Source organism: Falco peregrinus, chromosome 10 (genome assembly GCF_023634155.1).
Source record: "Falco peregrinus isolate bFalPer1 chromosome 10, bFalPer1.pri, whole genome shotgun sequence".
Lineage (NCBI taxonomy): Eukaryota > Metazoa > Chordata > Aves > Falconiformes > Falconidae > Falco > Falco peregrinus.
This window is the reverse complement of record NC_073730.1, coordinates 28,158,451-28,176,735: the sequence shown is the minus strand read 5'-3', so window position 1 is coordinate 28,176,735 and position 18,285 is coordinate 28,158,451. Positions and strand designations below refer to the sequence as shown.

Genomic DNA, 18,285 nt, shown 5'->3' with positions numbered 1-18,285 from the left:
TGCTGTTGGTTTTATTGCCCATATTTATTCAGTTCACTTCTTTCCTTTATACCCAGGCATGACATATATGGATACTGTTTGATATGTATGCAGTCATCATTCAAAGCCTATATTTTGTTTGTAATAAAAACTTTTTAACTTTTACTAATGTTCAATACAGGGATGGCCACTAGGAAGCACAGCTGCAAACAGGATAGAGGAAGACTGTCACAGGCGGCAACAAAATATGAACTACACACTGGGAAGACTTAGAATTTACCAAGATCCAGTGACTGGCAAATCTTAGTGGGAGATGCTAGAGGTTTAGTGCTTCAGAAATTCAGTTACACACATACATACACATACAGGAACAACAAACAGGTGAGAAGTTGTTCAGACATCTTTAAATGACTCATTTGCCCTTCATCTCATTACCTATATCTCTAGAGTTTTAGACAGATGCACAATTTTGAGCAACTGACATTGAGAAGTAATTAATTAATCCGGTATGAAGCTTTTCCTTCTTTTCCCAAATTCAAATTCTATCACTGCCTATCAGCAAAATCTCACTGAGACCAAGAAGATTCAAGTGTTCACCAATCAGTACTTAAAGTCTGAGTACATGAAAGCATTTTTCTTTTGGAGGCTGAAAAAGAAACTGTTCCACTGCAGATGGGACCCTAACGCAGACACAGCTCAGCAGATCCTTGAAATCTTGGAATTTTAAAAGTTCTGTTGTTTTTCCAACTAGGCTCCAGTTTGTTTGGAACCTTAGCTGTCTCTGAGAATGAAGGCAGGCAGTAAGAAGGAAGAGATTGTACCTTTTAATAATTCGCCATTTCTGCAGCATTCTCTTGTACAAGACTTTTTTTATAAAGGGTGGATATATTTATAGCTATGACTATCTCGCAGAACAAAAGCTCTATCTGGATCATGTATTTTAAAAACTCTTAGAAAAAAAATGTTAAGAATACTGTAAGTTTTCCTGGATTATTCCCAGAATCTGTTCTATGTATCCTGTGTAGTCTCAGAATACTTTTTGTAGTATTTACATTATTACCCATTCACCATTCATGGCTGATAGTGACCTGTATTTCACATAAATTAAAGCCTGTGTAATACTGAATTCATTTAATATAATGGCCAAACATTTTATATATAAATATATATATCTATATGAGATAAGGGCTGCATGAAGTGAGAATACATTTACAGTGACTGTAAGAACTACAGATACAAATCCACAAATCTGTTTTATACCAAAATATCCCAGCACTAATATCTTACCTGTCTTTTTACATTTTCACATTACAGCCACATATATTAATACTGTGCTTGTGTCATTATTATAATTTTCTGGATAGCAGGGATGTTATCTTCATAATATGCTAATAGAAAAAGCATAATACTGAAAATAGTATACAAGATCTTAGTTCGCCACTAAAGGAGCACACATGAATCCTGAACTGGTATGAAATGCACACTAATTGAGATTATAAAGCATGAGACGTTATGTGACAAAACTGGTGTTCAAAAACTATCAATATTACTTAAAGCAGAACACTACTTGTATCAAATAGTACCAGTCTTGGCTTAAGATATCTGACTATCCAAAAGAGAATATAGCATATAAGAAATCACTGCACATAAGGCTTATTAAAAAAGGTATATCTTAGTAACTATAGATCACAGACTTCCAGATTTAGCTGTATCAAATTCTCAAATATTCAGCAGTATTTAGCTTCATAGTACTGAAAGATTGCCGTTAGTATGGCATTCCATTACTACATTAGCAATTAGCTTGCATTGCATCAGTTATCCCTGGAAACAGGAGATTTAAGCATTACTGTGAGCTCAGCATTATGAAGGTATGTTTATGAGGCTTAATGCAGTGAAAAGCCAGAGTACGGAAGCAGCATTTAGGAAGAACTGTAGCACAAGGAATACAGATGCCAGTGACAATATGGTGTACAATTAATGTTTATCATTAGAAATGTTCTCAAAAACACAGCAGTACTAAAGATAACTCCCATTACCAAATCACTGATTTTTAAAACCTGTACAGTACAGTATAGGGTATAGAATGAATTATTCCAGTTTACATAAATTAATATGACTGGTTAAATGCAAATGTGCCTCTTGGAAATGTAGTTTCCAGCTCTATGCAAAGCAATTAAATGATTTAGTCACTACATTTTAGAGGAAAAGCAAAAGGACTAGCAAATGTTAGTTGAAAAATATTTTCATCACACTTCCCTAAGATTTTAACATTCAGAAAAGATAAGTTCTCTAGCCAATATTATCACAGTATTTTGTCCTACTGCTGCAGATAAAATAATTTAAGGAGTACATAACAATTATATAGTACCTTACCCTTTCTACCGGTGAACCATAGCATGCAATGACGAAACATAGCAGTGGCAGATGGCATTGGTGTTAGTAAATGTGAATAAAAGGATAATAGCAGAGAAATGGTGACTGGCAGACAAGACACAGAAATGTAGATGAAATGAATGCAAGCTGGTAAATCTTGAAGCAAAGCTCCACCTTTAAGCCAAATGTTGCCTCTAGTCTCCTCATAATTGAGTATTAAGTTCTATTTGGATACAAATTGCAACCTTCAGACCAGTCTTGATTCTCTTCATACAGAAATGCATAATTGTATCTTGATAACGCAGATCAGAAACGTTTTGCAAGCGAAACCCATAATCAGAAGCCCATTACTTCCTCCCCTTGAGTGATTTATTCTTTACATTTTTAATCTCCAAATCCTGCTAGAGCTACAGTCTCTTTCTAGCACATATGTATCCACTGCAGATGTAAATCCCTGCCTAACCTGCAGCACCCCTGGATCCAGAATGTTCTCAGTGTGCTCGTTCATGCTGTTCTGTTGCCAAACATTTAAAATCATCCATCAAATACAAGTGGAATCTATTATAAGAAAAAAACAATCTCTTCTTTCAGCTCACCCTGAAAATGGAAGGTTTTCTGATCAACAGTTATTGTGAAGGTGCTGTCGTCCTCATCGTCTATACCAATCACAGCTCCCTGTGAAACAAAGAACAAAATCCTGATAAGGCAAGCAGTGACATCAGCAGCATACACTCCAGCACTACACCACTGGAATTTAAACAGCATTGACAAATTAGAAGCAAACTGAACACAGTAAAGAGCAGAACGATTCTGTGTTTACTCACAGGATGCAAGTCAGTTCCTGAATAAATTTTTAGTTGCAGATAAGAACAGTAATTATTTGTAAAACTGTGATTTATTAGATAATACCATGCATCTTTTAATTTTGTAATGGAGGTGGCTTAACACTACAGCATCATTGTAGTAAACAGTTTTCTACTACATTCCAACTTATATTTTAAAGAAGAGTGGGGAACAATACTGTGTAAGTACTTTCCATGTATAAAAATACTAATTCATAGATACTCTATAAAAAGAAGCTCTTGACCTGATTTTATCTACCAGTCTATAAAAAAAAAAAAAATATCATTCTAGCAGAATGAATTTGGCCCATCGTGTCGGGTCACTGGTACCCTGCAAGATCTAATTTTCAGTCCCTAAGTAAATATTAACAGTAAGTCATCAGGATATATCAAAACCAGTTAGCTTTGTCCTCTAATTCCTCATGAATTATTAGGAAATCCAAATAAATTTTAGAGTTAAAGGCCATCTGTGCTTAGCTTTTTAAAAATCTATCCACATCTTCATTTCTGCCCCCCTAAAACACTTAATAAATAACACAGTTTCACCCAGGAGAAGATGACAGTGAAAAAAGAACCATTCCAGGCCTCTGCCAATTCCAACAAATTACAACATTTAGTTCAAAAATCACCAATTAATTTCCTCAGTTTCTCTTCTCCTCCAGGAGCCATGGCATCAGGATCTGTTTTATCTTTCCCCCTCTGACAAAACAGACATCACTGGAAGGAGGACATATTTCTAGGGTAAATTTTGCTCTTACTGTCAGAGTAAACGGCAAGTAACAGTAGTACGAGTGGCTGTGAGTGAATTCCAACAAGTGCTTCCTTTCATTCAGCCAGGTACCATATACCAACTACAGAGCAGGGGGTCAGGTACCTATCAGACCGGCCAAAACATAAGAATTGTTTTGTACAGACTTAGGGGCAGAAGGATCTGAATCAATCTTATTCACACATATTCTTCCTAGCCCCTGTATGAGGTTTCTGGCCAATGGTACCAGCTCATACATGGCTGGGACTGTCACAGGCACCACAAGACAGTGGAAGGCACAGGTCCTATTTAAGAACAGCACTAACCATATGTAATTCAAGGGCACGTAGCAGGAAGGGATAGCTCCATTCCCTCAACTGCCAAAAATGTACCACTTAACTTCTCCAAAAGAGCATCTTCCATACAGGCTTTGCAAGGACAGTTATGTGATCACTATAAAAGAGGCACCCAAAAAGTGTACCCAAGCCAGTATACTTCTGAATACTTTCAGTGCCAGGACATAACAACAACCAGCCGACTAGCCATTATATTCAGAGACTATCTGGTAACCAAACAGCGTGCCAGCAGCATGACATGATGGGCCAGATTCATTTTTCCAGAATTATTTTTCTTTTTTTTTAAATATACCAATAGATAAAGAAAAAAGTTTGGCACTTTAAGTACATGTTTTGCTATGCAATAAATCAGATCACTGCAAGTTGTACAATATCATTCTCCTCACCAGCTATATCAAAAACCTGTAAGTCAGACACCAAGAACATGATGAAGATATTCTCCCCGAAGATTATAGGTAAAACTAACGTAAGGCTAAAAAAGGTCAGACTAGGACAACGAAGTCCTGCCTTTATCCCAAGTGCTGGGAGGGAACTGAGGAGCAGGAAGAGCACAGGGCTGTCTGTGATCGCCACACAATGCTCCATCAAGTGCAGATGCTCTGATCACAACACTGAGGCAAAGGGTCGGAGCCTCAGCATAGAAGATGCTTCTGTTGTCATGCAGATAATACACATAAACAAGCAAAAGAAAAACTAGACTGTGAAAGTTTAACTGTATATTGCAGAAAACTTCAGCAGGACTTACGCACAGTATAGATGACATAGATTTCTCTATGAATATACCTTGCTAAGTACACTACGACCGTCAAGAAAAGAATCTGAAGATGAAACTTCAGGCCTATGAAACATGTATCAAGAGCAAAAAGGTGAGGAACAAGCTTTTAAAAATCCGTTCAAGAAAAACGGAAGTATTTTAGCCAAATTGCTTAAATTACATGTTTGTTTATGTTCACACTTACAATTACAAATCAACAATTACTCTAAACAGAAAACCTCTTTGATAGAATTTCAGACTGCAGAAGCCCATCTGTTCAGCTATCAGTATCACTGTCATCTGCCAGAAGAGCTGCTTTACAAAAGCAGAAAAAATAAAGATTCCTTTTTCCATAAAAAATCCCTACACACATTCAGAGAAAGGAGGGAGGAGTCAGCAAACCTTCAGAAAACTCCAAAGGGTAATTTGAGGTGGGAGAGTGGCAGATGGGGGAAGAGAAAGGGATCATTTTATGTTAAACACATATAAAGATGGATCATGCAACATTGAACAGATTGTTCACTTTTAGTATTTCCCAAACTGACACGCTGAGGCCAACCTCCACATTGACAGGCTCACAACACTATTAAAGCAGGCATGGTTTTTCAGACTAAATTTTTCTGCACAATAGAAAAACATCCTCATGAATCTTTGGGGATGTCATGTTCTAGACAATGGTTTGAGTTTACATTACCCTTAAAGAAATTCCAAATTAAGACATCAATACATTAAACAAGGGAAAGTGGAAAAAAGTCATCTGGAATCCAAGTGATTGGAGATTCTTTGTATGAGTTTCCAAAGGCTGTAGGTACCCCTTTATTAAGCCCACAGAAAGACTGGAAAGGAGTAACAACAGAGGAAGGAGTAATGGAAGAAGCAGAGTTCTGCTGCAACACTCATCACATTATGTGCCAGACCACAGATCCCCTTGCCTATACTTCTCTTATTCCAAGACTCAAAATGCTCCCATTCATACCCATCATACTCCTGACTCCATCCCCCTGTTTACATCAGCTCTTCACAAGACTGCTGCATATTGGAACCAGAGATTCTGTAAGGAATGGGAAAAAATACAGAAAAAAGACTTCTGCAAGAAATACTTTTGGTACGTGCATGAACACAAGGTAGAAACTGGGCATGTGAAAAGGTATCACAGCATTCCCATCTCACTTCAGTACTGTCATTTCACGCTGCAACAGTAGCACTCAAGGATAAATGCCCCAAGCCCTGGTGCCTCAAACAAATACCACTGAGCTTTCCCACTCTGCATCTTTTTACCTCTCTTTCCCCAATTTGTACCCCCTCCCAGCTGATATTTCAAAAACCTTGCCTGCTGTGCTCCTCCTTCTCTTTCCAGTCCTTTGTTTCACTAAGCTCAAGCGCAGCCAAGTGGCAGGCCTAAAGACTGTCCAAACTGGCAGAATGGAGGACACAGTAAAAGACTACAGGCAAATCAGAAGGACAGAAGAAAGCAGTTTTGCAATGACTTCTGTAGGGACAGAACATATATATATAGATACACACACATATATATATCCACACACAAAGAAATGAGAACTGCAAGCAGCAACTTTTTCATAGCCTGCTACTAACCCTGTCATATTACCCTGTCATATAATGTATATGTACAAAATATATAAAGTTTTTATACAGTATATAAAATTATAGAATGCAATTAGCCCAGCATGTCACTTGACCTCTAATATTTCCTTTCTTTAAATACTTTCACTATTTCAGTATTTTGCAGAGTCAGGAATAGAGCACAAACCTCAGAAGTCTCTGTGCAGTTCTCTCCATTAGGCCACATTATATACAGTAAGTAATTAAGTACTGAATAAAAAAACACTTACCCTGAGTCTAACACAGCCTCGGCGTGATCCTCTCATCATTTTGTCTTTTGACTGAAACAGAAAAAAACAGATCACTGGATTAACAAATATAGTAAGAATTGCAAGCAGAAAGTTAGTTATTCAAAGCAACTGAGAAAAGAATAAATAATTTTTCAATAATGTTTTATTGACTGATTAAATGAGATGCAAGTTCTGTTACAAAATAGGTTAGTTCTCACAGAAAAGAAAGTACACCACCATGGTATGAAAAAAATAATCCTTCAAAAAAATAATATACAATATCCCACTTCAAGAAGTTTTGTAGATACCTTGAAGAAATACTTAGAAGATGCAGTCCACACCTTTATAGAAAGTAAAAAGTGAAGAAGAAAGGAATTAGGAAATAGTAAAAATTGGCAGTATACTGATTTACATCTTCCTCCCTCCTCTCCTACTCTCAGAAAAGTGTCCATATAACAAAATACAGCTGTGCAGGCAGAATTGTACAAATGAAATTATAACCCTATCAGAAAGTTTCCCAGATCTATACCCCTTTTCATACAAATATACATTTCATGTTTAGACACCCAGATCAGAAAACAGGATTCCTGCATCCATAAACAGTGCTCAAACCTGTAGATTAGCCCATCTTGCAGCTAAACTACTGAACCCCCTCTTTATTATCTGTTTAAAGCACTAACAAGGGAATTCCAGGGGAAAAAACCCTCAGCCCCCCAAAACAGGCAACTCTCAACAGCCAACTCAGTCCTAGCTTGAAGTTGTGATACTTTGAACTTTCAACTATTCCCAGGACTGACTCTGGTAGATTTGTCAGTAACTTTCTGCCAATGTTGTGTTACTGGGCAAATAGTGGCAAGCACAAGCAGTGCACACACAAACTCTTTAAGATAAAGAAAAAAAGAAAAATTTCAGTCATCCTAAATACTCAAGTTTTCTGACAAGAGGCAAAACATATTCTGTTTTTTAACTACACACACATTCCATTTTTTAAATGAAAAATGACACACCATTGTAGCCCTGTCTGCAAAGGCAGTCTGGTCTAATTCAACCCCTTCTCTCTTACCATCCAAATGTTCAAACTACACTCTTTCAGGTCATGAAAACACAGCTATCACTGGTGTCTCATGAACAGATTCTCTTGCTGTCATTTTCTGAAATGCCCACTTCTTTCCAACCCTATCTAAACAATTCCATCTAGACAATATATTGGTGTGATTATGGCCAGCCCTTTTTCCACTAAAGCCATCAGACAATGAAATCTTACTGATAGCAGTAGGGAAAAAAGACAGGAATGAGAAGTATCAGTTGTAACAGCAAGAAATTATTCTTTATCTGCTACATATTTGAGATATAGCTACAAGGAAAGCATAAAGCAGTCACAGCAAGTCCTATTCAATAAAGATAATTTAAAAATACAGGAGTCACAGCTTCATATGATGTTTATGCTGATCTCTCATTCAACTCAATCTCTAATTTGTCAGAGTACTGAATGTTAGAAACCATCAGTATTAATCTACTTGTTTCCGTATCAATACAGGTTAGCTGATCAAAATGAAATGGAAATAAATACCAGCAGTGTATCCATAATGTATTCTACAGATAAAATAATTTCTTTGTAAATATCCTGAATGAAAACTTCGACATAGGGATGATTTTTTTTTAAGGTGTTTTTTTTTTTAAAGTTCAAAACCAAGAAAGGATCTAGAAACAAAGCTACTCCAACAATTTCCCATCAGGAATTGTATATACTTGGAACACACCTCACTAGAGTACACTTTTATTTTTCATATTCACTGCCTTCAGAGTTCTCAGATAGGAGGGCACCACCGAGAGTTTATTACTCCCTCTGGTGGTTTCAAGAAGAAATATTGGCATAATCTTAGCAGGAAAGACAGGATCTGGATGGAGGATGCCACTCTGCAGCAGCTGAAGGAAACCCATCAGGTCTGTCCAGATGACACACTCCGGGCGCTCCGGCGTGCCAGGCAAAGCACTCCCAGCTCACTGTACTGCGCACAGGCAGGGAAACAAATGGGATAAAAGCCAAAGGTAGCAGAAGAGAGATTTGGTTTGGTTTGGTTTAGATCCCTCAACAAGATAAGTGCAGGGAAGATGAGAGCTAGTCCTACTGCAAGGGAGAGCAGAATCCCAACCACCCTGATTTCCACTGTGCAGACAGACTATCAACTCAACTGCAAAAGATACAGTAAAAGCCTTCCTTTTTCTTGTACACCACATTTTAATGAAATGGAAATTAAGTTTAAACATTATGATATTCTTAGTCTGCAAAAAGATTCGCAAGATAAACCACAGGTTCACGGTGTGGTCCTATATACTTATCATTTCGCCACCTTCAGACAGAGCTTTAATTGGTTAATACCAATTATAATGAAGCAGTAAATCTAATTCATTCTACCTAAGTGCAATAAAGCACCTATCATTCCAGTATCTGAACCCCCTGTGCACTAAAGCATGCAGCTATCATCACGCACAGTGCTGTATTTTCTCATCAGAACGCAGCAAATCTTTTACTGATTGCTACAGGACAGCACTTTACAACATAACTCAGCTGACGTTTTAGATTCCCACACACCCCCAAAGTAAGATTTTATAAAAAACACAATTTAGACAGCTTCAGCTTTCCCTTAGAGCATTACATTTTACCCTTTTGTTGAAATTTGTCATGGGTATCCATTATGTCCTATGACTCGTCAAGTATTCCTGGATAAATAAAGCCATCCCATACCTGTTTTGAGGAATGGTTCCATTTCACTGAATAAAATCTCATACGGCAGAAAGACATCTCTGAATGGCTAATAAAAAAGTCACACTTTACTTTCTTTTTATATTTAAAGTTTTAATATGCAGCTATCTTTTTTCAGCGATCAGTTTTATAACCAGACAAAATGACATTTTCAATAAACTTTCAGTACACAGTGCACTGATTTTGATGCTGATGAACTTGAATAGGTTACAAGCAGACAGCAACACAAGATAAATTTAAGCTGAAACTCAAATAAAAATCTGTAAAAATTAGCAAAGCTATACAGTATTACTGAAGGGGGAATGTAAGTATCTCCCCCAAAAATATGGCCTTTACTGGTTTCTTTTTTACATCCCCCCAGTGAAGTTGATCAAATACAGAACTGATCTAACATGAGGCATTTCAGGTAACCCACAGCTTCTTAAGAGAAATGTAAATAATGCCTGGGTCTATTTATACAAAACCAAACAAAATTAAAATCCTAACACACACACCCCCCACCCCACCCAGCCCTCATTCATCTTTAGAACTACTACTCCATTTGAATTTTAGCTGTTGCATGGAAAGTTTTAGATTTCAATATAAAACCCAGCTGCTGTCTGCCTCCAAAGCTTCTCAGGCCCACGTTCTGCTCGTGCAGGAGTGCACAGAACTTTTCAGAGTACATTTTTGACTCACACAGTCCTGTCAAGGAAATCTCTAACATAAGTACACAGATGAGCAAAACCACTTACAATATTTATTTCCATTGGGGATGAAGAACCTGGAACAAGCTCTACTTATAAACAGTGATATTTGGTGTTTAAATACATCTACAGGAGAAGCTTTATTTTGGACCACTTCCCATAACGTTCATTGTTCCCATCAAACGCTAAGGCAACCCTTATTTTTCAAGCAGAAATAAACACCAACAATTCAAAACTACCATTCCTCTAGCTCCCTTGCAAGGCATGCCCGTCTCAGAGGAGACCTCCTTAAGCACAGGGACAGCATCTAACAGCCATGCTGTTTCTGTAGCTAAAGCTTCGGCTTTTGTGGATGCAGTCATAGTGCAGGAACCAAAACACTGCAGGAATAACTGATGATGCCACTGGGGCTCATATAACCCCAACAGATGCCATGTATATCTGAAAAAGGTAAGGCAATAATTTATGGTTCCTGACACAGAAAAGCATTACACTGTTTATAGAATCCTACAAGAAATTAATACATGAGAGACCCTAACTGGATCAAGGTGAAAGAGATAAACACAATCATAGGACCCTCTCTTCAATCCTCTTCCCCCAGAAGTGCAGCCACAGACTAAACAGTCTGTGTCTGCAACAGGACTGGGTATCTGATCACCATGTTAATCTTTTCAAATTTCTAAATATTATAATCGCTGTTAAATGTTCAGACTGTATAACTCTGAGTTATTTTAATAAAGCTTATTCATTAAATTGTCTCTCTCGCTTGACAATTCATTAGCCTCAGCTTAACTGCTCCCAATCTGCATCAAGGAAAGACTTTTAAACAGCCAGAAACCTTAAACTAAGTCGTCATCCAACAGCAACAACAAAAATTGATCCTCTAGATTGCTACTGGGTTTATTTTGCACACCTAATAAAAAAATAAATAAAAAACATGCAATAGATGAGATTTTGCAGGTAAGTGAACAAATTTAGTACTAAACTGGTTTTCTTTGGATCCACAGCTAGCACATGATCTGTACTCGTCTCATTTGCCAAACTGTACCCATCTTGATCCAGGTCCTACATGAGCACCCGACTACACTTCATCAAATTAATGGACCAGACAACATGTCTGGCTTTGAGAGGACAGACTACGTGCAGTTCAGAGTGCCAGTACAAAGTTAACCCATCAAATATTTTTGAACAAATCTGAACAGGCACAATATGTTTATATTGGATGAGAAATGCCAATGACGTGCACCGCAAAGTGATGATCAAGTATTGGGAGATCTAAAACCAGACCTATAGCCTAACTACTAAAGAGGAGTCAACTACTTAAATCATAATCCTGTAACAATTTACTTAGTGCATCAAAACCTGTGATACAAAGTTAAAACTATGTACTAAATTCAGTCCAGTGTTGCATAATAGCTATCAATATTTTTTCTTCAGAGTCCATAAATTCAGAATTCTTTTTCTTACTATCCCTGGTTTGCTTATAGTTTTGTCTGTTTTTATTAGACTCGCTGAGCTGTTTGCAATTGCAGTGCATGTGACAGATCAAGTTATTACAGGAAAAAGTGTCACCTTGGCTGAGAATGGAAAGCAGAGACCTCAAAGGGAATGTTTGTGCAAAAGCAGATGGCTTTTTTCCTGTTTTCTTGGGATTTTTGCACACAGCTGTCAGTTGAGAAACTGTATTTGGAAAAAGCAGGAAAATGCATTCATCTGAAGGTCTGTACCGCAGGGGCACTGAGCCATGACTCCAGCTTCAGAAGCATCATTTCAAATCAAGTTAACAAGATTTGTTTTCAGTTCACCACCAAAGGTTCATGAAACTGCTGCAAAATTTGAGTCCCCCTCCTCCTCAATATCTGGATCATACAATTCACAAGCAGTTCTTCAGTACAGCACAACAAGTATTAAAGTTGCTAACTACAAGAAATCTTTCAAAAGCACGATGGGAAAAATAGTTTTACACCACCACAACTACTCCTCCTAACAACTGTTTTCACACAGATTTTGCTCCTGAAGGCATTCAACCAGCATATGTTTTTAAAAGTAGTTTCATGGAATGTTTAACAGAACATTTAAATGTATTCTTTAGGCATTTATTGGTGCAAGAACCATTAACATGATGGCAGGCTGCTCAGTTTTGTTTCAATAATACACGCTATGGAGCTGTCATACACAATATTTTCTTGCAAGCCTCATTCACAATACAAGGCAGCTGCTTAAGTCTACAACATTTTGAACAGTTCTCCTTTCAATACCACCATGTCAAATATCCACAAAGTTTTAAAATATTTTAAGGAACTGACTTTCCTATCTACTGGCCCTGGTTTTAGCATTGTTTCCACAGTTATGCCAGTTCTGCTTTCAATTTATTATACAATTAAAATATTTATTTAAAGAGTACACTTAAAAAAAGAATTTTAATCAGATTTTCAACCTTGAGGGGTTTTCTGGGTTATTTCTACAGGATTCCCAAGGGTAATCAAGGCTGATGTGCATTTAAGACAGCACAGAAAACACAAACAAAAAGCAAATTGCATTCAACTCCCTCTTCCTCCCTAGCCATTTCTCTGTCTTCACGCTATCACCCAGTATAATATCAACACACATTTTTTATACTGACGTGCAGAAAACAACAGAACAAATTCAGCTGAAAAAATAAAACAGCAGAAAGTTATTTTTCAGCTGGAATCCGGCTCATGGAACAACTTTACAGCTGCTGTGCCAGCAGAAGGCAGAAATAAGCCACTTTGAGACTTTTCTGTTAAATATTGTCAGTGCAGCCAACTATATGCTGAAAAAAACCACAATACTTCAGTAGACTTACATTTGTGATACCTTCAAGAGAAAACACTGGTGGATTCACAAAGAATATTGAGGGGAAAGAAGAAGTAATTTGTCAAACCATTGGTCAAACTGATCCAAAATGGCACACATATTTATTTCATCTTTTGCTCTTAACAAAGGAAAGAAAAAACTAACGGTTTACTGTTATCAGACAACCATTTATTCAAGCAAAACCATTTATGGCAAGTCCACATCATTTTCTCTGAAATATGTAATTCATAAATAAATTTAAACAAATGTAATTACAAGCAAATTTGAGGATGTGCATTCTATTCTGAAAAAGAAAAAAACCACTACAAACTATCAAAGAAGTGGGGAAAAAGCAAACAATTCGGCTTTGTAAAACACCTTGGAAATGCATGTGAGAAACATCTGCATTCACACTTGCAAGTAGTGTTACTAGTACAACTAAGTAGAGGGGAAGGAATAGACCAATGAAAACAGAAATGTGTGAACCTTAAGTTCTCATTTTCTTTCTGACTCAGACGATGTAAATTCTTTTGCCTTGCTCCTTGAAAGTCCTAATTATGTCAGAAATGTAAATTTAACTTAATTAATTTGCATCTGATGTATGTATCCAAAACATATTTAGGTTAACATCTGCTCATTTTACCAAAAGACAAAGCATACTAATTTAGGTGCTGCTTTTTTTCCCCCACAAGTACAATATTACTGCACAGTATCCTTAATGTGCAATAAGCGTTCGAGCAGTTACTTTACTGCATTCTATTTTAAGTTACTACCAAAGAAGGCTAAATGCAACAGTGCAAGGACACACTTATGAGGAGACGTGTATTTCTGGCTCTCTCTCTGATGGAAAGTTCAGCCGCATCAGAAGTTATTACCCTGCAGTTTTCCACAGCTCCTCTGCCAAAGGTTAATTGGCTATTGGATCTGCTGGAGAAAGGGTTTGGTTTCCTGCGTGCACAACTTTCTGGATTGAAATGGGCTAAGGAGTCTGAGAGAGGTGATGAGCAGGTAAATGCTGATGGGTTAACCGCAAAACTGTTTCCAGATTGCATGTCTATGTCACCATGTTGAAACCAGCCCCACCCCTGCATTATGCTCACAGGGAAAGGCCAGTCTCAGGCTCAAAATGTCACCCAGTTACACCTACAGCAGGACAACTGTATTGTTTCAGGCTGAAATTGGCTCAGAGGGAATGGAATACATGACCCTGTGTACCTGGTCACATTGATACGCCTTTAATTCAAAATACAAGGCTGTATATACAGAACCACAACAGGTCATCTCTCCACCTAAATAAAGCCCCCAACCCTGCTAACATTCCAAATTACCGCTGCTTATGTACCACAGCTTTATAAACTCCCTACAATTCAGGAATTACTATGCGAAAATGAAATGGCAGAGCTGAACGAGACAGCGTCCCCCTACCTTCTCAAACGCTAATATTAGTGAGGCATGTGGTCAGCTGGGACACGATCAAATTGTCTTCAAACCCACGTTCCAGCTGACCCTACAACCCTACGAGCATCATGCTAGCCCACGTGAAGAAGCACGCGCGCTGAAGGACCAGTTCTTTTGGCAGCCAGTCTTCCAACACGATACGCACCCTTAGGTACAAGAATGAATTCGGACGCCTCGAGAATGGCGCAACAAGTACTTTACAGACATATGTGCAGAAAAGATAGCACACTGATATCAAAAGCACTCTAAATGTTAACTGCAGGCATTTTTTAGTGGTAAAAGGAAGACAAAGCAGAGAACGTGATTTGATTTCTTGAACTTTTGCTTTGAAATTTTCTTTATTTTTTTGAATTTTCTTGAATTTCTGAGGACAGGTTAAAAAAAGGGGGTTTAAAATTTGTGAACTACAAGTCATAACAAGAGAGAACATGACAAATCATAGAAAATAAGCATAAGGCATATTTCCTAATCATAGGAAATAATGAAACTAATTTTTATTAAACATGTGAAGACCATAGAACGAAGTCAGTGCAATAACCAGAATTACGATATGGACCAGTCATCAGCAAATGTTTCTATTTCCGTAGCTGAGCCTTAAATGACTTCACACCTTGTACCTCTACTTAAGACTGACTGAGGTGAATTAGTGAGCATAAACAGCTGACGTTTGAACAGCCATTAAAAAGCACTTTTAATTCTCCACCCATATTCCAGGTGAGGGACTTTGAACCTCCACAAACCAAAACTGAGAGTGTGTAAGTGATACTGAGAGACTTATAATCTCCTAGCTCTGGAGAGAAAGACCACCTCCTAGTAGGACTGGGAAATCAAATTTAGGGAAAGTATTTCTATGCAATTCTTCTCTATGAATATACCTTCACAGACAGCATAATACTCAAGTGAAGTTATCTGCTGTAAATCTGTTACAGCTTACTACAGGTTAAATTTGTACAAGTTTCATCCGGATGGACACCCTAAATAGAAATTGCTCCATGCTAAGAAAACTTATCTCTGCGGGCAGACGGTTGAGCCAGTTAGCCTTCTCATTTAAGGGCATATCCTTGAAGAAAAGATGAATTTGTACTGTGAAAACGTTTGGAACTTACTCCACATTTTTACATAAGCAGCCGAACAAGCTAGCAAGTCCGGATCCGTCAGCGGTTGCGCAAAAAGCCTGGGAACACACCCCTGTCCCTTAACACACCGCGCCGTAAAAGTTCGGGCTGGAGAGTGAAGTCCTGGGCAGGCTCCGGCCCGCCGGCCCGCCCGCCCGCCCCCCGCCGGGAGCGCCCGCACCCCCCGGGGGAGAGCGGCGGCGGAGCGCGCGGCCGGCCCCGAGCACAGCCGGGCCGCCCGGGAGGCGGCACCCCCGCGGGCCCGCCGCCGGGGCACAGCGCCCGCAGCAGGGCGGCAGCACAGCGGGAGCCGAGGCCGGCCCCCAGCACAAGCTCCGGGCCACCCGCCGTCAACGGGCCGGTCCCGCTCCACCGGGCCGGAGGTGTCGCCACGCCCCACCCCAGGGGCGAGGGTTGTGAGGCCCCGCGAGAGCCGCCCCCGCCCTCCAGGGCGCCACCGGGAAGCCCCGTGTGGGGGCACCGGCAACTCCCGCCCAGCCACCCCGCCCCGGGGCCGCGCCCTCCCCCCGCGCCGGCCGCCAACAATAACAGCGCCGCTCGCCCCCACCGATAAATCACCCCGCAGGGCCACCCCATTGGCTGCTCCCGCCGCCTCCTCCTTCCCCATTGGCCAGTCGGGCACTCACACCGCCCCGAGTCCCCTCCCCGCCCCCACCCTGCGCCTCAGCCGGTCTCCCGGCTCCTCACCCGCCCGGCCCGCCGCTGCCCCTCACCGTGTAGTAGGAGAGGAGCCCGGCGTTGTAGTCCAGCACGAACCAGCGGTACTGCCAGCCCTTCATGACATTGGTCCATTTGCTCAGCGGGCCCTCCATGATAGACGCCATCTTAGGCACCGAACCGGCACCACACCGCCCGCTCGGTGAGGGGAGCCGGGGAGAGACACGGCTGCCGCCAGGCGGGAAGGGGGCGGGGCACGCAGCGAAGGGGCGGGGCCAGCCGCCACACTGGCCCGGGGGACGGGCGGGGAGGGGGCGGGGTTTGCGCGCGCAGCGGGGGCGCGCGGCGGGGGCGGAGCAGGCAGCCTAACGGCCGGCGGGAAGGCGGGGCCGGGCGGGTGCGGTGAGGGGAGCGGGGGTTAGCGGGGGTTGGCGGGGGAGGGGGGGGCCGGGCGGCGCCCGGCTGGCCGCGGGGGTCTGGTTGGTGGGTGCCGCCGGGGCGATCCGCACCCCGGGATCGCACCCCGGGACAGCGAGGCGTCCCCTTACGGCGCGGGGGAGTGGGGGACGAGGCGGGAAGGAGGGCTGCGCGGCGGTGGGGGTGCGGCGCCGTGGTGCTTGGGCTGCGGGAGGGCGGGAGGGCGTTACCCCGTCCCCTGAGGCGCTCGGCACCTTCAGTGTGTTCTGCTGCGGTGCTTTGTCCCTCTGCCCTGCTCTTGTTTGCCTGCCTGGAGCGCCGGTGGGGCTCACCAGCTGGGTGCGAGGGCCTGGGCCCTCTTCTGAGGGGGTTATGTGGCCCGAGTGTGGAAAAAACATTCAGGACTTGAGATAACCTTTTAAGGGTAAAAGGCTCATTTAAACGGGACACAGCTTTCCTGTGAACTGATTCAAGAATGTGGAATGAATTTGCCAGGAGCTATGGACAATTGTAAATCTCTTGTTCAGTCCAAGCTGTGTTTTTGGCACCCATCTCTGACAGAAACACAGGATTTTGGTTGTGCTGTAACAAAAAAACTTCAAAGGACCCATAGAAATACTCATGTTCCTTCCTAGGGACTGACAATACTGCAGCAGAAATAGTGCTTTTACCATGAGGATTGTGTTTGTCATATAACATTTACATATTCATGGCGTAACTGCCCCCACATAAACCCCAGCCAAATATAAACCCATTCTTTTTGTATGATTTTAATATAAAAATCCCTTTATAGTAGGGTTGAAGTAGGTCTAGGGCCTTGCAATACCACAATTTTATACCAAGTTAAACTGTTTTTAATAGAAAAATCATCCCAGTTAGCCCTTTAGTGAAAAAGAATCACTCAAAGGCAGAGCTTCTGTGTTGGATTTTGAAAAATGAGGAATACCATATTTCTAATTCATCTTCCCATTTCTCATGTCACATTGCTTACTAGTTTGTTACCAAGTGGATTTTACAGGGTTGACTTTATAATACCCTATGTAGTCACCTGGTAGTGTGTTTATGCATGGTGTTACCAGTTTAACCTAGATAATGCACAATTCAGTCTTGACACCCAGCTTGTTGATTTTGATAACATTCTTTTTCAGGCTGCATATGACCTTAGTAGTCTGTTTTCTTCTTCAGTTTCACTGACTAAACTAAGCGCAGCTGCCTGGAGATTATACCCAGGCAAGCAAAACAAAAAACATCAGATGGTGCCAGAACATTACTAGTACTACCGCTTAAAGCTGTAGTTGGACTGGAGCTTTATGATCTCAGATCACTACTTGGACTCTATTCTACCACAAGAGTTGAAACTAATGCAAAGAGCTTGTGCAAAAAACCTCTTGGCTTAACTGGGAAAGGGCTGTGCAGGCAGAGCATTCTCAATGAGAAATTCTTGACGG

General features: G+C 40.8%; 1 protein-coding gene across 2 annotated transcripts in view; it reads right to left on the bottom strand.

Annotated features, from left to right (window-relative positions):
* The window catches only part of OSBPL9 (oxysterol binding protein like 9), a 63,906-nt gene extending 47,236 nt beyond the window's left edge, over positions 1 to 16,670 (bottom strand). For both annotated transcript variants that reach the window (XM_013294640.3, XM_013294641.3), the window contains exons 1-3: positions 16,477 to 16,670; positions 6,903 to 6,953; positions 2,949 to 3,027 (exon numbers count right to left, since the gene is read on the bottom strand). In XM_013294640.3, coding sequence (XP_013150094.1) covers positions 2,949 to 3,027; positions 6,903 to 6,953; positions 16,477 to 16,587 — 241 coding nt within the window. In that variant the 5' untranslated portion in view covers positions 16,588 to 16,670. The remainder of the gene's footprint in view (positions 1 to 2,948; positions 3,028 to 6,902; positions 6,954 to 16,476) is intronic.
* Positions 16,671 to 18,285: the final 1,615 nt, after the last annotated feature.